The sequence below is a fragment of the Sciurus vulgaris genome (genome assembly GCF_902686455.1).
Source record: "Sciurus vulgaris genome assembly, chromosome: 16".
Classification (NCBI taxonomy): Eukaryota; Metazoa; Chordata; class Mammalia; order Rodentia; family Sciuridae; genus Sciurus; species Sciurus vulgaris.
This window is the reverse complement of record NC_136477.1, coordinates 20,149,992-20,170,003: the sequence shown is the minus strand read 5'-3', so window position 1 is coordinate 20,170,003 and position 20,012 is coordinate 20,149,992. Positions and strand designations below refer to the sequence as shown.

The 20,012-nt window shown below is 46.1% G+C and overlaps 1 protein-coding gene and 1 pseudogene across 2 annotated transcripts; one reads left to right on the top strand and one right to left on the bottom strand.

The window, feature by feature from the left end:
- The first annotated feature begins 6,869 nt into the window (after positions 1-6,869).
- On the top strand, positions 6,870-8,070 carry LOC306646249 (small ribosomal subunit protein uS9m-like; annotated as a pseudogene). Its single transcript has one exon. The product of its transcript is annotated as a small ribosomal subunit protein uS9m-like (transcript).
- A 2,584-nt stretch (positions 8,071-10,654) lies between these two features.
- On the bottom strand, positions 10,655-13,694 carry LOC306647133 (serine protease 44-like; the record flags this gene model as incomplete). Its single annotated transcript, XM_079116151.1, has 5 exons — positions 10,655-10,953; positions 11,512-11,669; positions 12,411-12,670; positions 12,989-13,145; positions 13,442-13,694. The coding sequence occupies 5 exons, from the start codon at positions 13,692-13,694 to the stop codon at positions 10,729-10,731; spliced, it is 1,053 nt and encodes a 350-aa protein (XP_078972277.1). The 3' UTR covers positions 10,655-10,728.
- Positions 13,695-20,012: the final 6,318 nt, after the last annotated feature.

Below are 20,012 nucleotides of genomic sequence, written 5' to 3'. Positions count from 1 at the left end.
GCCAGGCTCAGGTTCTGGGGAACATGAGATCTGACACAAGGAGGTTGATATGAATACTCTAACATCCTCTGAGAAGAGCTACTCTTTCCCAGTGCTCAGGGACAAGAACACAAGGCACAAAGCCAGTAGGGCTTAGTACACCTGCACCAGACTCACTCACTTTAGGGCCCCTACTCTTCCACCGCTGCTGACCCCTTCCTCATGACCTTCTCCAAATCACCCATGAGCCTGCAGCTATAGGAGAACCCCTGACAGCAGAGGCAGCCAGCAGAGCCCACTGCACCTTCAGGCCAACATCCATGCCAGTCAGTCAGTCCTTAAAAGAACCTTCAATATTTTGAGGATCACGTCTGCATAGAAAGGACCAACATTCTCACCTCTACCCCAAATTTTTCCCTACTGCAAACTCACCTATTTAACCCCATCCATTCATCAGCTCCACTGCCTTCCAGACCGGGAAACATGCAGACCCTCCTCTTCCTGACACTAGGCATGTACTTTCCCAAACCCACTCCGCTGGCCCCACTGCCAGTCACTTCCAGGAGAAACCCAGGGTCTTCCTCAGCCTCCCCCTCAACCCCAGACCCCCATGATCTTCACCTCTCCACCTCAAACACACCTCCTATGATTCCTTGCTGCCCCACACCCTGTTCAAGATCCAATGGCATTCCCTAGATGTAAAACCAGCTCTAAGACTTCAGTAAGGCACCACACAACCAAGAAAGTCACTGATCTCAAAGGCAAATCTGATCGCCCTCACCCAGGCCCCCTCACACTCCCGCCTGAGCCAGCCTAGAACCTGGCCCTGCACCCAGGCGGCACACGTCCACACACCCACTCACCTCTCTAGACACATCTGCTATCTCATTGCTCCAGATGTGCAAATTATCCTTAGACTTAAGATCTGCCCCCAGACTGCTGGGCCACTGCACTTGCTCTGCCCTCTCCCTACATGAAGACGCAGGGCCTCTCAAGAAATGACTGGTAGCGGGGACAGTGGAACAGGCTTAGAAAAACACAGGCTGAGTTTTGCTTGGAATGTTTTGGAGTCTTGAAGGTAGCAGAGCTGATGATGGATGGGAGAAACCATCCAGTAGAGGGAAGGACTTTGGCCCTCTCTGTGCACAGGTGAGAATCAAAATATTCAGGGTTCTTAGAACTGCTTCTTTGTTCATTTCAACCAAGAAATGGAAACACACATCTGCTAAGACTAGACCCAAATGCCCCCTCCTCAGGAATACAGCTTGGTGGAGAGGGAAGAACATGGGCCTGGGAGTCAGAGAGGTGCTCCCAGGATGACCTTGAAGTAATGTCCTTGGATCTCCCCTTCTCCATGTGTATAGCTGTACATATGTGTCCGTGTTGCTGGGTTGTGATGTGGGTTACCTGGGATCATATGGGTTGGCGCTCACACTGGCAGGTTGAGTGCCACACAGGAGAGCTCAACTGGTGAAACACAATGGAACATCACCCAGCCCACCTTCGGTACCCGAGCAGTGCCCAGGCAGCCAGGGCTGCTCCCTTTTGAAGGAACAGGCCAGACCATCTAAAGGGATCTCGGGGTCACTCCCTGCGAACCTCCTTAATGTAACTAGGGGCGAATAACCTGGGCCTTTATCCAGAGAATGAGAAACCTTTCAGGGGACACTCATACACATAGGCACGAAGAGGCCATATACTGACCCTGCAAGGACTACGTCGCACGTCATGATAGGCACAGATCATGCCTTCTCGCACACGGTATTTAGGTATTCCAAAATATTTCTCATACTTCTCTCTACAAATCTTCGGAGAAAGTATCTTTTGTGCAGTTTCACGAAGAATACGTGGCCGAACTAAAGAAACATAATTTAGGAGTAAGTGAATCGGCACAACTGGGACTGGACAGGAGCCTTTGGTACACACTCTGGGTGCTCATCAGAGTGTTTACACACAGTTGCCCTTCAAAACAAAATATGCAGTAATGTGCCTGCAGGACACAGATGGGAACTCAGGCCCCCTATGAACACTTAGAGGAGGAGGTAAAGGCAAAATGAAGACAGGAAAAAAATTTTTTTAAAGATTAGACACAGAAATAGGCAAAGCTTTACCAACTTGAGAAATGATCAAAGATTCTCAGACAGGCAGTTCACCTGCACCATCACTGATAGGGTTCCTCTGGTTTGGCCTATGTCCTGGGGGACAAGAAGCTCAACCTACTAAGGAAAGTCATTTAAAAACCTCTTAAATTGCCTAGCAGCTCTTCACACTGAATCCAAATGCACCCTGGAAAGAATCCACCGTACCTATCACCCATACCAATCAAAATTCCTAAAACGGTTGTGGTCACTGTCAAGATATCCTCCACCCTCCTCCATTACCCACCTACTAGAAAATCACTTCCCCACACCTCCATGGAGCTTGCATACCATCCCCAAACCACCAGGCTGCCCCACCTCTGCATCCTAGTGAAAGACTCACCATTCTCCTCCATGCGGCCCCATCCAGTCACCCAGCACAATGTCTCAGCCTTCACTGTGAAAGGCCTTTCAGGCAGGCATATAGGCTGGATGTACGAGGAATAATTCACAGGAAAGGCCAGCAGAGCAATGGCAATGTCATTCGTGAGTTTTTGTCTGTCATAATGTTGATGAGGAAAAATGGTTCTAACTGGAACCAAAACTGTGTTCTCATCAAATTCATTCAACTTATTGTTTCCCAGCATCACCTTGTATTCCCAGCGGCTGTGGGGAGAGGACATTGTCTTCATAGAAATCCAGAGGGTCTACACTCCCTGTCTACACATTCCAAGTGGTTCCCAGTCTGAACCCAACTTCCAGTGTGAGCCATCAACCACTCCCTCTTTATAAATCTAATCGCCTCCCACACCCCAACCTCTGTGGTCAGAAGTTCCCCAAAACTGGTCCTCAGGATAGTGTCCACTGGGAAATTATTAGAAATACAAATGCTCAGGTCTAATCCCAGACTAAATTAAAACATGGGCTGTCACCTACTTCTGATGAGGAAGAAACCTCAGAGATGGAGACAGGACACAGCCTGATCAGAGGCCAAAACCCAAAGACCCAAATACTCACCTACGTATGCAGTGGGCAGCGGTCAGCACTAACCGATTGGTGATGAGGGAGCCTCCACACACATGTGTGTTATAGGACTGCAGGCTCACCTGCCAGGGCCACTTCCTCTGTGGGGCTTTTGTTCCGCCGTATATCCTCATACTTCTACGCCCACATACTGGATGGTTTGGGAAAGAAGGTACTAGAAGTGAAGCCATTGCCCCCCAACCTCATGACCATGGCACACAAGGCAGGTGGAGGTCCTCTCCCTCCCACTCTCAGGACAAGATCTGATTCCATCCTCCCCAGCCTGGCTGTGCTCCCTTTCACCTCCCAGGCAGACTTGTACAGTCTTGGCACCAGAAGTTACCTGAAGGAAGCACATCTCCAAATGGATTAGAAGGGCCACTGGATTGCAAGAATGGTCCCATGGTGGACTCTGAAGTAGCCCCAGATCCTGGGGCCCCTGCTGGGGTCGGAGCTGAGGGGGCTACAGCTGGATCTGGACTCTTTGGGAGTTTCAGGTGTCTCGGAGGAGCTGGGGCCTCTGAGCCTACCATGGCCACTGAGGACTCTTCCTGGGCTCTGTAACCCCCACCTGAAAAAGAAGACAGCACTGGGCGTCAGTCTGGGTTGCTTTCCGACTCCTACCTGTCCCCCAGCACCTGACTGCCACCCATGCTCTCCCGGATGGCGCGGCCTGGCCACACCCCCTGAGGCCTCACTGAGCAGAGGCCCGAGGAGCTGAAGCCACAACAGGAGGCTCAGGAAGCCGCCCGTGCCACCGCGATCGCTCAGGGACGCCATGGGCCTGCCAGCCCTCTGTTGCGCCTCCGCGCGGGGTCGCACCTGCACTTGTGCGCGGACTGCGTGCGCAGACCACTGGGTCCCAGGCCAGGCCGGGATCGCTTTACAGTGCCCCTGTAAGGTCCTTCAGATCGGAATGAATCTCAGGGTGTAAAGATGCTCATCGGTCTTAAGTACCACACCCCCACACCTGCCAACCCCACACCATGACAGTTTTCCAATTTTCTTTTTAACGTCTCCTTGCTAAAATAATACCAATATCAATGCCAAGGATCTATAAATATGTAGCTGTAATCCCTGTACATTGACCATGCATGGGTATAGTCCAGGTCAGGATAAGGGGCTACGCCAGTCCCTGTGAAGCCCTTCTGTGTGCCCTCTGTGAAACTATTTCCTTCCACTCTCAAATGTAACCATTCATCCCACCTATATGGAATTCCTTGTGTTTCTTTATGGTTCTTGCTTCCCTGCACAATACACTTTGGTCTGGCATGACTTTTTTGGATTTGATATACCTGTACACACACTTAGGACTCAGTCCCTCCCACCTCATCTGTTGAAGATTCCTGGCTGTTTGGTCCCTAGAGTCTCCCATCTGGACTTTGTGAATTGCACTCATGGTGCAGTTCAATGTGTTCCTCTGCCTCTTTTTAGTTCCTGCAAATCCACAGTGGTATTCGATCCCTATCAACATTACATTCTGTCATTAGGAGACACCATGTCTACATGGTCTCCTTTTGTGTCATTAGGAGCTGTTGAGGATGATGCCTACATGCACTAATTCAATTGGGGGCTGAAAATAATGACCTCATCTTTGTGTCATACTTGGTAAAAAATTTTAAAGGTATTGAGTGTTCACACATTTTAGAGATTTCAGAGAATTGCAGCTATTATTTTTCTTGTGGAAGATTAGAAAACATGGCCACAATAGTTTGCATCTCTGCCCAACAAGAAATGAAATTCTCTTCCCCAGTCTCAGTGAATCTGAGCAGGCCTGGTGACTTGCTTTGGACAACAGAATATGGTAGAAGGCAAGTTGAGCAACTTCTGAATTGAGGTGATAAAAGTCCTGGCACTTCTGCTTTCCCCCACCTGGACACTGTCCTGAGACCACCGGCTCTGCCTAGGGGAGGATGAGAGGCCTTTGGAGGGAAACCAAGGCACCCCTACCTGTATACCAGGTAACCACTCATCTTGGACGAAGGCCATCTGGGACATCCTGGGCCCTGATGCAGCTGCCTCATGGATGTAGCCTTAGGAATGAGCTCTGGCTGGACAGGCAGAATGACCCAACCAACCTACAATACTGTGAGAAGCAATGCTGAATCCTCCTACTCACAGGAGTGAGGTTCTTCAAAGCCATCATGACGCTGAATGAGCAAATACTGATCTGTTGCTGCCAGCAGTCACACAGGCCTTGGGTTCCTGTGAGCCTCTGCTCAAGATGTTCTCATTGACAACCTTGTTTCATGTGTTCCTCTGTGAAGGCAACTCACTGCTCACGCTCTATGAATTCACTGGCTTTGCCTGATGAGGCTGCTCCAACACACCCTTCTTCTTCACAGGGCTTTCTTGTACTTAGGAACACTAAGCAGTATTTCCATAATACATGTGAGGAGCTTTCAAACAGCAAAATTGCCGACAAAAGGCATAAAATTGTAACAAATGTGGCAGTAAAAAGATGACAAAAAGGACCCTTGTTTATGATATGAGAGCTGGAGGAAGCAAGAAAAGCATCACACTCCAACCTCAGCTAGGAGCATGTGGGCCAGATAACTCAAGTGTTTCTACTGCTCTGTGCACGTCCACTGTGACCACAAAAGCACTGAGTACTGACTTGGGACTTCAAACTAAATTTCAGCCAGTTAGTGAATTTGAAAATAAGAATCCTTGAATAATGAGGATCAACAGGAAAACAGTGTTGTTTCAGGTCACTGAGTTTGGGGTGATCTGACACACACCGGTAGATCACTGAGACACTTGCTCCCATCTTTCATTAGGCAGTATGTGTTACACTGAGTTGCCTGCACACTGATGGGGAGAGTTGTGTGCAAGGTTGATGGGCGTGTTTTTGGGAGGTACTCCTGTAAGGAGCACGTGAGGCAGAGCTGGTCCTTGGGAGAATTAGAGCTACAAGACAGTTGCAACTGAGGTCTCCACCCATCCTCCGAGAAGCCCTTCCAATTCATCCTGTATGTAGGGAAGGAGTCTGGGCCCTTCAATCCCTGCACACCAATCACTTGCTATGGTTATGCTGCAAAGGGACGTCATCTTCAGGGCAAGTTCCCTGCAGCCGAGCACACTTCTTAGGAGGCTGCAGCTGTGAGTCAGTATTTGCAGAAGCTGAGGGATGACGGAGATTTCTCTGCAAATGGAATCTGGTAGGGACACCACTGGTCACTAATGGTGATTCTTCCAACCATATCCTGAGTCCTTTAGATGTGAAATTGGTTGTCTTTGATAGCCCTCTTGCTATCTGGGATGACATGAAATTTCAGGGTCCTGTCATACATGTCCTGCAACTCTACATTTTTCAAGCCAGTTTTCCAAGCATCCCTGTTTTCTTTTGGTGAGCCCCTGTGTTTCAAGACACCAATCTGGGCACTAGAAATGCTCATTGTTCTGTGTCGCTTGCCTCTTATGATCAGAAAATGCCAGGGTTGGTTAGTTGCTGCAATGCTTTGTTTTGTTTAAAGTCTAGTATTTTCAATGGAACTCACTGCCTGCCACTCAACTCCTCCTCTCCATGTGTAATTGGTCTCTTTCAGAGCAAGTCTCTCCCCAGCCACCAAGCCACTTCTAAGGGTCTTCCCAGTGACCACTTCTATTTCCCACCTGCTATCTACATGTTATTTGTGGCCCCACACCAGTGCCTGATTCATAACTCACACGTGTATGTTGGAAAGAGTAAAAATGCTAATATTTGCTTGGCCCTTGGTGTTCTGTTCTCCTGAAAACTGTGCTCCTTTTCCTCAGTAACAAATATGCTTGAGGTTCTCCACAGCCAAGATGGCAGCTCCCTGTGTGTCCTGCAGTGGAGCGCTTTCCTACCAGCTCTTTCTAGTGGGTAGGGTTAGCCTTGCCTGGCAATCCAGGGCGGCCAGTTTGCAGACAGCTACTGGATACAAGATACTAAGGTTAATACACACCACAATCGTAACAACAAAGAAAAATGTTCCAGCCTCAAGACGTGAAACATACACAGAGGATTTTATTAAAAAGCAGACTGAAGAGTTCAACATAAGAAAGAAACACTTGGCCAACATGATGGGAGAAGATCCAGAAACTTTAACTCAAGAGGATATTGACAGAGCTATTGTCTACCTATTTCCAAGAGGTTTGTTTGAGAAGTGAGCCAGGCCAATAATGAAGCATCCTAAACAGATTTTTCCAAATCAAAGAGCAATCCAATGGGGAGAAGACGGTCATCCATTTCATTTTCTCTTCTATACTGGCAAACAATCATATTATTCATTAATGTATGAAGTATATGGAAAACTACTCCAGATAGAAAAATATCAAAATCAGTTGCGAGCTAAAGGTATACTTCAAGAAAAAAAAAAAAAAAAAACAGAAACCAAAGACCTGATTGGCAGCAGATGGCTGATTAAGGAGGAACTAGAAGAAATGTTAGTGGAAAAATTGTCAGATCAAGATTATGTGCAGTTCATTCAGCTCCTAGAAAAGTTATTGACATTACAGTGTGATCCTGCTGAAGAAGAATTTGTGCAGAAGTTTCACAGAAGTGTAGTTATTTAATCAAAAAAGCAGTTGACTGAAGCTATGCAGTATGACAAGCAGGGAAGAGCCTTCAGCACAAGTGAAGGTAGAAGAAAGAGTGCAAAAGCAGAAGCAGTTGTTTATGAAAACGGAAGTGGAAGAATAACAGTGAATGGAGCCAATTATCTGCTGTACTTTCCAATCACACAGGACAGAGAACAGTTGATGTTCCCTTTTCACTTCCTTGACCGCCTTGGAAAACATGGCATGACCTGCACAGTCTCGGGGGCCAGAGGTTGGCACAGGCAGGAGCAATTCACTTGGCTATGGCAAAAGCCCTATGCAGCTTCATCACCGAGGATGAGGTCGAGTGGATGAGACAAGCCGGACTACTTACTACCAATCCTCGTGTCAGGGAACGGAAGAAGCCAGGCCAACAGGGAGCCCGGAGAAGGTCTACCTGGAAGAAGCACTGAATGTCTTTCCCGGGAGGGGCAAGGAGAGGGTGAACTCAAGCCTGGCACGGGGCAGAACACGGTTAGCCTCTGCTGGCCAGTGAGGGCAGCACTGGCAGAACTTTCTTTTAAGATGATTTATTTTTAAATGCTGCTTTATAAAGTTGTCAATTAATAAATTAATAAGTTAAAAAAAAAAGATGCTTGAATCCCTATCCCCTACATAATATGTGCAGACCAAATGGGACCCCATCTGAAACCATAAACTTCCAAGAGCCGGAGACTTCCTCTGACAGTGACTGTGACCCTTGCCTACCTAGTTGCGCTTTTTCCTCTCCACTGAGACAACCTGGAAAGGAAAACAGCACCAAAGCAATGATCCAAGATGGCAGGAAGAGAAAAGAGTAGGGGGACGGAAGCTATGTGAATATTCATTTATCTATCAATCCATCCATCCATTGACCAGACAGCTCCTGAACTCCTGCTCTAGGCTAGGCCTGGAACTAGAGGATAGGAGATAGAACATGATGGACCAGAGGGCCCTGGCCTTCAGCAATGAAATGTCAACATACACAAATATAGAAAGGAACAGGCTCAGGGCCTCCAAAGTCAGGGGAGCCTGGAAGAAAGCATGTTACATCCTATGGCCCAGTGCATGAGGCAATCCTCTTATTGGGTGTTCACCAAGGAGGAGGATGAAGTAGGGAATTAGAGGCCAGACTGGCATTCCCAGCACAGGGAACAACGTGGAATAGCCTAATTTACTTCTTCTGAATGTGACCTATAATTTACTGGGTAGAGATGTAACCAGGTGGTATTTGCAGAGCAGACTGTCCCAATCCCAGCCTGCCCAAGGTAATAAGCGGGGCCATCACAGGATGCCCTCTGTAAGTGGGAGCTCTCTCAATGGACAAAGGATGGGTGCACAGGAGGCCAAGGCTGGAGAATGATCGATCAGCAGCCAGCCACAAAGCTTACTGGGGCAATAGCCTGGCAATTGGGAAGAAGAGCCAGTGCATGCTCTCTCTCCTCTCTCTCTCCTCTCTCTCTCTCTCTCTCTCTCTCTCTCTCTCACACACACACACACACACACACACACACACACACACACACACAGTGAGCCCTTCCTGCCTAGTCTTCTCCCTGTGGGTCCTCTGCTCTTTAGACTCAACACCCAACCCACAGGCCATCCTGTCTCTTTAGTGTACATGTGGGACAGGCAGTGAGGAGAGGTCCCCGGGTGTGTGAGTATGCCACTTGCCAGCCTCAGTCTCTCATGCTCCCCTGCTCCTGACTACAGATATGCTAACCTCAATGACAAAACCCCAGTCTAAAGAGATGATGTGTTAGTTTTCATTGCTATAACTAAAATACCTGACAAGAACAAGTCACAAGAGGAAAGATTTATTTTGGCTGATGGTTTCAGAGGTTTCAGTCCAGTCAGCTGACTCCATTGCTTTGGGCCTGGGATAAGGCAGAACGACAGGGTGGAAGGGTGTGATGCAGGAAAGCAGCTCAGCTCATGATAGTCACAAAGGAGAGAGAAAGGGGCCAAGGACAAGATAGCGAGTTCTCAAGGGCACACCTCTAGTGAACTCCTTCCTTCAAACAGGTCCCAACTCCTGTAGTTCCCAATAAGGCCTTCAAGCTATTAATCCATTGATGTCAACAGAGCCCTGATGATCCAACCATTTCCCAAAGGCCCAACCTCTAAATATTGTTGCATGGGGACAAAGCCCTCCACATCTGAGTCTTCAAGTCTTTGGGGGATAATTCAGATACAAACCATAATAGATGATGATCCCAGAATCAGGCACACATGCCACAGGACCCATTTACTGTAACCACCCGTAAGATTTCTAAGGGGGCAGACAAACTCCTTATCTTTGGCTCTTTTAGAATTAAATGAAGACTAAGAATATCATCCTTAGCTAAATAGGGACCCAGTTCTCTACAGAGGAAGTTATGTGGATGCAAACACCCCAAGTGAGCAGAGCTTCAGAACACACAGGGAACTCTCCAACAAACATTTATTCAGTTCATATCTGAAATCTCCACACTCAAAACTGCCTCAACACAACTTGGAGTGTCCCTGATGCAGCCACTCTGGCACTGAGGAAAGGATGCCAGATTGGGGTATCCCACAAGGCCCGTGTTCCACAGGCTACCCACTCGCAGTCAGATCCACACTGAGGTACAAGGGAACCTGTGCCAGCTCCAGGCACCAAACCAGGTGGAGCTGAAATCCTAGGCCTCACATCTCTGCAGGAACCTGCCAGCGCCTCCTTATTCCCTCGGACATTCACCTCACTGACTGGTGTGACACAGTCTCAGGGAGACTCTGAAATTAGGGCCAGGTTCAGGGTTTCCTTCACCACGAAGACTTCTCTCCTTTGGCAGATGTTCTCCAAGGTGTCCGTCAGTCACCACGCTCCCAGTGGCAGGCTTGTTGGCCCTCTAGCTAGATCAGTTCACCCATATTTCCAGAAGACATAGGTTGGCTGAGGCCAGTGAGCAGAGCACCAGGCTGGGACACTTTCAGGCCCCAGTCTCCCTGCCATACTCCATGTGGGTCTCCCCAGGGACGACAGATCCCAATCAGAATTTGAAGAAAGGGCATTGAGAAGGAAAGGAAGGTCAGAGGAGAGGCCTAGTGGGAGACTCAGAAACAGGAGGGGAGCGGGCCCGGGTAATCACAGGGTCATTGGGATGCCCACACACAGGCTTAAGAAGAGGAAGTTTGCTGAGTCCAGACAGGAAGCCTGGTTCACTAGACGAGTTAGCCAATCCCTGTAGAAACTAACTTCTGTATATACTCCAGGATAGCCTTGGCGACCACAACCAATGCCCCAGCTCACGATCCCCACCTGGATCCATGTTTCATTAAATTCACAGACCAGGGGCCCCCCAGAATCTCCCTGGAGAAAAAGAAAGAAACAAACAGCAAGAATGGAATCAATCCACATCAGAGCAGGTTAATGGCACTTCAAGTTACTGGCAAGAGGGGCACACATGTGGTGTTCCTAGGCACCTGCCAGCTCCTAGTTTCTATGAGCATGAGATTTTAGTACTGAAATTTTTAACAAATAAAAAATGTCCACCTACTGAAAAAACTGTGTTCCAAAAAAGCAACATAAATGAAGATAATGCATCTACTCTAAGGCAAAAATGAACAAACTGTTCACCCAAGTATATTGTATGCCACATAAAAGGAGCCCAAAACATGGAAATTGTATTATAACCTGCTCCCCACATTTCACAACCCATCCCCCTCCAGGCAGCATCCACTATTCTCTCCCAAAGGACCTTGTCAGGCTAGCCCAGCAGAGTTATGGTGGCTTGTCCTCGTATACCATTACTTGAATAAGGGTGAAAGGGGGAACAAGGGGGAACAACCCACACTCTTTTGCCTGGGGATACGAAACCTTTGAGGAGAAAACTGTAATGCAGAGCAGCAAGGGGCCCATGAAACTGACCTGGCAGGAATCCTTTCCTTCTTCATTATAACCACAGACTGTCCCTTCCTTGACAAGTTGAGCTCTAGTTTTCATCTTTCTCTGGAATATGTCATTACATTCCTCGTAACGAATAATACTTAGCTCAACCTCCTGAAGAATATCTGGTCCTACTTTCTCTGTACAGAAAGATAATTTAGGAGTGGATCTGCATGAATGCAACTAGACAGGTGCAGCAGTACTTACTCTGAGTCTCAATTCAGTGTGTTCACACACAGGTTCCTCTTAGGAATTGGCTATCGTCTCCAGCTGACCCTGAAGGAAATGAGGTCTAACACTGACGTAAGTGTAGGAGGATGTTAAGATCCAAATCAAGGCAATAGTAAAAACAGCCCAGGGGAGGGAAGCCAGTCTTGTCAGTCTGAGAAATGACAACCAAATTCTGTCATTCTAAGTATCACCAGGGTGCCCTGTGCATCTATAAAGCAACTTTACTTTCTAGAACAATATTACAGACTCTCAGACAGGTGGTGCCCCAAAGGTACCAAAATCCCAAAAGTCCAGGAACAGGAGGTCCTATAGCCCCATTAAGAGTTTCTTCCCTCTTCTCACAACCAGGAAGCTTCCTAGCTATCAAAGCAGATACTTCCGTGGAGGAACACTAAAATTCACAGCTCATCAGTTTCTGACCTAAAATCTGTCCTTGAAAAAAACCACCATGCTTGGCACCCAAGCCCCCAACTCCTGATAGACAGTTGTTAAATTACTCCCTGGCAGCATCTTCTCCCTGCTCCTTCCTTACTCCCCTACTAGAAAATCTACCTCCCTGTCCCTCCCTTTAGCTTGCAGACCAACACCAAGCTGCTAGGTATTCTCCTCCCTGGGCCTAAGGTTGTGGTAGTCCTGCTTCACAATCTCACCTAGCTCATGTAACTTGCCCCATCCGGTGACCCAGCACAAGGTATTAGCCTCTACCAAGAAAGCCTTTTCAGGGAGGCATATAGGCTGAATGAATGTGGAGTAATTCACAGGGAAGGCCAGCAGAGCAAGCGCAATGTCATTTTCGATGAATCCAAAAGCAGCGTAATACTGGTGGACGACAACGTCTTTGACTGGGACCACGACTGCCCTTTCAAACCGCAGGTCTCCGATCCCCAGCTTCACTGTGTATTCCAGATGGCTACGGAGAGATCCTGAAGGTCTACATACACACTTCCCTTCCACCCAGTCCAGGTGCTTCCCAGCCTCCCTCCAAACTACATCTCCTCCCCAACCCGTCACCACTCTAGCCAGTAGTACTCCAAGTGTGGTCACCAGACTAGTTATCACCTGTCCAGGAGTCAGAAATGCAAATCCTCAGGTATCATCCAGAGGGGGGAAAAAAAAAAATCCCATCCCCCTTTTTAGATGAGGAAGAGGAAACTCAGGGAGGGGATAAGACTAGCTCCAGGTCACACGACCTGATCAGGGGCCCAAGCCCAGAGCCCCACTCACTCACCCATATATGCAGTGGGCCGCAGTGAGCACCAACTGATTGGAGATGAGGGAGCCTCCGCATATGTGTTGATTCTCGACCTGCAGGCTCACCTGCCAGGGCCACTTCCCGGACTCGGCTGGCCTTCCACCAACTATCCTCATAGACCTTTGACCACATGCTGGAGCAGGTCAGTGAAGGGAGGGCTGAGAGTAAAGATGCTGCTGCACTGCCACCTGAGCCAGATCCTCAGACCCGGAGGAGTAAGCCATGTCCCTCAGACCCCAGGGCAAGTCCGCATCCCTGAGACTCCTTGGGGAATGGCTGCGTCCCCTCAGATCTCAAGGGCAGGCTGGGTCGCTCAGAGCCCGCACCCAGCACCCGGGGACCGCGGTTCTGGCGCCCATCTCCTAGACCTCAGGGTCCCGACCCCTCGGGCCAGGCAGTCTCTGCGTCAGGGCGTGGCTGAGAAGTCACCTGAAGTGAATTCCACTTTCGTCGTAGTCTCCTCCTCTGACCGCGCCTGTGCCTGAGTCCTGTAGGAACCAGGGTCAACAGAACCAAACACCGCCGGACCCGTGGGCCCCGCGGCCATGGGCGGGGTCAGCAGCTCCCCGGTGGTGGGCGGAGGGGACGCAGGGGGCGCAGAGGCCGCGCGGGCCTCGCCGAGCCGCGGCCGCAGGAGCAGGAGCCAGGCCAGCAGGCCCAGGCCGCCGCCGCGGGACGCCATGGAGCGGGCCCTGCGGTGCCCCCTCGCGGCCGCGCCGACTGCCGGTGGCGGGAAACGGCCCCGCGCCCGCGAGGCGCAAGCGGCGGCGGAGTTGGCGGGCGAGGACCCAGCCAACCGGGTGTGGCTTCCTGGGTTTCCCTCGACCTCCCTCCCGCCACGACCGAGGGACAAGCACTAATGAGGTGGTCGTCCTCGATGGAGACCGCCGCCAAGGGTCGCGCTCCCGACGCCCCGCCCTGTCCGCGGGGGCAACGCGGGCCAACAGCGCGGGCGACCCGGCGCACGTGCGTCCCGCCTCGCGCTGCGGTTCCGGCGTGCCTGGCCTGGCCCCCGGCCGCCCCTGCCCTGGCTTCCTGCGGAGACCCGCAACGGCCGCCCCCGCGGAGCTGCAGGCTGGGATCGCCAGGCCCAGCGGCCCCCTCTGGTTTGCAGTAAGAGGTAGACGCCTTCACAGAAAGGCTGCGCCGCACACTCCGGCCTCCGAGCTAGGTCGACGTGGCACCGCCACCCTGTCCCACGTGGATGTCCACAAGGAAAGAGGGTCCGGGATCACTGGCCATTCGCAGATTGCAAATTGAAACCACGATAAGACAGCACTGCCCGCCTTTCAGATTGGCAAAACTGAGACATGGTAACAACCCCAAATACCGACAGGGATGCAGAGATACTTGGATCACTCGTACGTTGTGGAACAGATGTAAAGTATTACAGTCTGGGAAACCCATGGACGGTTTCTTGTAAAACAAAATATGCAATTATCATACGATCCGGTGATTATCTTCCTGGGTCTCTGTCGTGGAGAAATAAGGATTTATGCTCGCTCACACAAACGCACTAACCGGTACAAATGTATATAATCTTTTCCCAATAGCCAACATCTGGAAACACCCCATACTGGACTCCCTTGCCTCCCAAAGAGGTATGCATTCTAATCTCTGGAACCTGTGAATGTCACCTCACATGACCAACAGAATGTGGTTAAATTAAAACTCTTGAGATGGAAGAACTATCCAGATAGGCCCACTGTAATCATAGGCAAGAGGATCCAAGTCAAAGAAAGAGGTGTAGTGCCAGAAGCAGAGGAGAAAGAGATATGAATTTGTTTCACTGCTGGCTTTGAAAATAGAAGGGGCCACAAGCTCACTTGAGTCTGTTCATGCTGAGGAAAAAAACTTTCACACATGATTAGCATATTCACAGGACATATATTCAGATTTCAGCACAGTAAAAGAGATAAAATCATTTTGGTACGGAGGTTTATAGGAATATTGACCTTTCTATTACTTTAGAATCAGAACCAGATAGGGTGCCTCTGTTATTTTTTGTTTTATTTCTTGAGTCAGTTTTTCGTCCTGACTATGCTATCTAAAAATGCTCAGCCGTGGACTGAGAATATAGCTCAGTTGGTAGAGTGCTTGCCTTGCATGCACAAGGCCCTGGGTGCAATCCCCAGCATCACCAAAAAAAAAAAAAAAAAAAAAAGCAACAACAACAACAAAAACTCACCCATTAGAAGCAAGGCAAATGTTAGTTTTTGCTTTTGCAGTCTTCCTCATGGTGCAGTTCTTCCATTAAGGCAGATTTGACCAATTGAGTTGCTTAGCAATTCTCTGATTCAGTATCATTAATTCAATATTTTGCATTATTCAAAATAACACACAGGAATTTGTAGTTTATTCACACAGAATAACATGAGATACTGTTTGATACGTAAAGACTGCAAAATGATGCTTTATAGCTCATCCTATCAAGAGATGGAGTCAGGTGTGGATGTACTGACTCACACCTGTAATCCCAGTGACTTTGGAGGCTGAGGGAAAAGGGTCACAAGTTCAGAGCCAGCCTCAGCAACTTAGTGAGGCCCTAAGCAACTTAGCAAGACCCTGTCTCAAAATTAAAAACAGAAAAGGACTGGGAATGTAGCTCTGTGATAAAGCACCCCTGGGTTCAATGCCCAGTAATTAAAAAAAAGAGAAAGTAGAGGGAGCAGAGTCAGGCTCTGATAGAAGCAGCCTTGTCACTTGGGCTGTATGCCCTGGCAAGTCCCATGATGCTAAAGTTTGTTGTGGTGAATCAAATTGCTGCAAGGAGTTTCTGATATGTCCCAACCCAGGTCCACAGTAATAGACCTCTGCCAGTTCTGGAGCAAGACCATACCATCTGCAGCAAAGAAACAGTACACTCTGAGAAGCAACTCGTGGCACACTATTGAACCCTCAAAGAAGTCATATGCCAGATCATAGGACATTATGTGACTAAGAGACTGGTACTTCCTATCATAAGGTAGATATTTAGTCAGACTTGCCAAATCATAAACTCAATTGAACAAAACAGCCATCCATCATTCAATGGAGGTGATACATTTGGAGTTGGATCACGACAGTTCTTGAAAACAAAAGTAAGGGACTGTGGTTATGGCTCAGTGGTAGAGCGCTCACCTCGCATGCAAGGCACTGGCTTCAATTCTCAGCACTGCATATAAATAAATAAAATAAAGGTCCATTGACAACTAAAAAATATTTTTTAAAAAAAGTAAGTTACATGAAGATATGGGCTAGGCACTTCCGTCACCTATTTTGTTGCATTGAAATATACACATGTAGATATTTCTTACAAAATGATCCTTGTAAAAATTGTTAATTTTATTAAGTAATGATCCTTTATCCACATCTATTCAATATGTCATGTGATGAAATAGTAAACAGGCATAAACACTTTGCTATTTACATTGGTATGATGTTGACTTAAGAAAATACATTGTGATGGAGTCTCAAGCTGAACTATCAGGGGACATCATTTTATCCAGAATATCATTTTTACTTAAAAGGAATGATTAATAATCAAACTGGTTATTTATATAATTTTGGGGGAGGTGGTGAGGATTGAACCCAGGGTCTTATCCTTGCTAGGTAAACCCTGAGCTACATCCCCAGCCCCTTCAAACTGGGTATTTGATAGAAATTTTCTCAAAAATAAACAAGGTTAGAATCTGAAACTTTAAGAGAAATAATTGACAATATTTGTGGTCAATAATACAATTCAAGCTTTCAAGAGAAAATATGAATTTTGGAAAATTTGTATTTGCCACTGTGAACTCAACAAGTTTCCAACAATTAAAGACTTCTGACAGTAGTTTCCTGGGCTTCATGTCCCAGTTCGGGCACCTACTGCCACAACCTGCACAGGATGAGGTGCTATAGGGGATGAAGAAAAGACAAACAGACAGACATAGAAAAAGCTGGGGCCAGGCAGGCACTAACCGCTGATGGAGGAGCAGTGACCCAGAGCTAGCTCAACATGTTCATCATATAGATTTCAACAAAAGGTTATTTGTGGGAAAGTTTCTGCAAAGCAGGCAGTCTGCAGGACACAGGACTGGTGAAACATTAGGGTTATCTTGTTATGCTCAGAATTCTCTATCCCCGAGAGCTGGTGCCTGAATTTAAGGTCCCAGCTGATACAGCTCTGAGCCTTTGCAAGGAACCTCCTCTGGCCATCGTCATCATAGCAACTGGGCCATCTTGACCTGCACCTTTGCACAGGAAATGCCCACCCCAATGCAGCCAGGAGGCAAAGACCATGTTTGAAATCATCACTCTCCACAAGTAGTGGTGGTAATATTAACAAGTGTGAATCCTTTTTATATCGTATAATGAAATGTCCAAATACAGAAAATCTGCATAACTAAGTTAACCAATGTTTTCCAGTGATTCTACAAAGTAGGTAAAAGATCCATTCAGAATGGAAGATGGACGAATAGATTTCAATGTGATAAGTACAAAAAGGTTTGGTACAGTGTAAGTAATAAAAGATATCTATGGCTGGGGGCAGTGGTGCACACCTACAGTCCCAGCAGCTCAGGAGGCTGAGGCAGGAGGACCACGAGTTCAAAGTCAGCCTCAACAACTTGGCAAGGCTCTAAGCAACTCAGCGAGACTCTGTCTCTAAATAACAATATAAAAAAGGGCTGGGGTTGTGGTTCAGTGGTTAAGCCCCTTTGGGTTCAATCCCTAGTACCAAAAAAAAAGAGGGGGGGGAATAGCTACAATTACTTTTAAAAGCTATTAAAATACTACTCTTCCCAGCTGTGTATCTATATGAGGCTGGGTTTTCTTTATATACTTCAACCAAAATAATAATTAAATGCAGAAGAGAATGCTATTCCAGCTGTCCTCTATTAAGCCTGACATTTGAGAAATTTGGAAAACTGTAAAACAATACCACGCTGCACATCAAGCTTTTCTTTTGGAAAAATAGTTTTGTGGTTTTTTTTTTTTTTTTCATAAAATTTCATTGTTGTTTGAGTGGATTTATTATTTTTATTTTTAAATAGGTAATAACATATATTTCAATATGTTTTAATTTCTAATGCAGTAAATATAAAACACATAAACCAAACTCTAGGATTGTCAATAATTTTTGAGAGTATAAGATAATCCTGAGATCAAAACTTCTTTTCTGTTGTTTTTTTTTTCCTCTCTTTACTATTTCATTGATTTTTCACTCCTATCTTTATTTCCTTTCTCTGTTTTGTTTGGGAATAATTTTCTTTTTCTAGCTTTTTTAAGTGGAAGGTTGGATAATGAACTTAAAATCTTTTTTTTTCCAAATATGCCTTTAAAGTTATAAATCTCCATATTGAGCACTGTGTTAGCTACATCCCACAAAATTTGATGTTATGATTTCTTTATAATTCAATTCAAAATATTTTCTAATTTCCCGTGTGATTTCCTTTTGATTGAATGGTTATTTAGAAATATATTAATTTCCTTATATTTTGAGATACATCTGTTATTTCTTTCCATTGTTATCAGAAAACACACTCAATGGTTTCAATCACTTTACCTTTATTAAGACATATTTTATGGCTCAGGATATGATCTTTCTTGGTGAATGTTCCACACGAGTTTGAAAGGAACATGTGTTCTGCAGTTGTTATATAGAACATCCTATATATGTCAATGAAATCAATTTCTAATAGTGCTGCTCAGGTCTTCAATATTCTTTCCCATTTTCTTTTGGTCTACTTATTCTACTAAGGATTGAGACAGATGTGTTGAAATGTCCCATTGTGATTATGAATTTGTATCTTTTTGCCTTCAGTTCTTCAGAGATGTTAAAACTACATCATAAGGGTTATGTCTTCTTGAAAAATTATTCCTTTTATAATTATGAAACATTCTTCTTTACCTATGGCTATATTCCTTTTCCTGAATTTTTTTTTTTTTTTTTTTTTTTTTTTTTTTTTTTTTTAGGTGCTGGGGATCAAACCCAGGACCTTGTGCTTGCAAGGCAAGCACTCTACCGACTGAGCTATCTCCCCAGCCCCTCCTCTTATTTTTAACCTCATCATGCTTTATATTTTAAGTGCATTCCTGTAGATCACATAGAGTTGGGTCTTTCTTTTTGCAGTCTAAAAATCTGTCTTTGAATTGAACTATTCAGACCCTTTATACTTAATGTAATTATTGATACAGTTGAATTTAAGCCTACCATCTTGCCATTTGTTCTCTGATTGGTTTTATATTCCATCTTTTGTCTTTTCCTTCCGTATCTTGGATTAACTGTTAGAATTCCATTCATTCACCACCACTGGCTTGTTAGACACATCTCATTTTTTAGTGGCTGCTGTAGTGTTTTTAATATGATCTTTAACTTATCATAGTTTACCTTTAAATAATATTACATCGCTTCAGTTATGATGTATTTTAAAATCTTTTTAAAATAGGAAATCTTTAATGTTTTAATGAAGTTACCATTTCTGAACCACATCATTATTTTGCAATGCTCTAAATTTCCCTCTGGTATCATTTTACTTCAACCTGAAAATTTTCCTTTAATGTTGCTTAAAATCTAAGAAGGGATTTGTTGAACTTTTGTTAATAAAAGTCTTATTTCACTTTCATTTTTGGAAAAAACTTTAATTTGATAATGCAATTCTGCATTGACTATTTTCCTTTCAATGTTTGAAGATGATGCTTGACTATCTTCTGATTTGCACTACTTATGAAGAGAAGTCTGTAATTATTTGACTTTCTAAACTTTTTTAGTTGTAGATGGACACCACACCTTTATTTATTTATTTTTATGTGGTGCTGAGGATCAAACCCAGTGCCTCACATGTGCTAGGCGAGCACATTACCACTGAGCCACAACCCCAGCCCATAATTATTTGACTTTTAATGTGTCCTTTTTCTAGTTACTTTTAACTCTTTTCACTGAGTTTTGGATAGTAACGCAATGATTACCTTCTGTGGTGTGGTTTTCTTTGTGTTTAGCTTGCTTGGAATTAATAATACTTTTCGAATGCTTACTTTT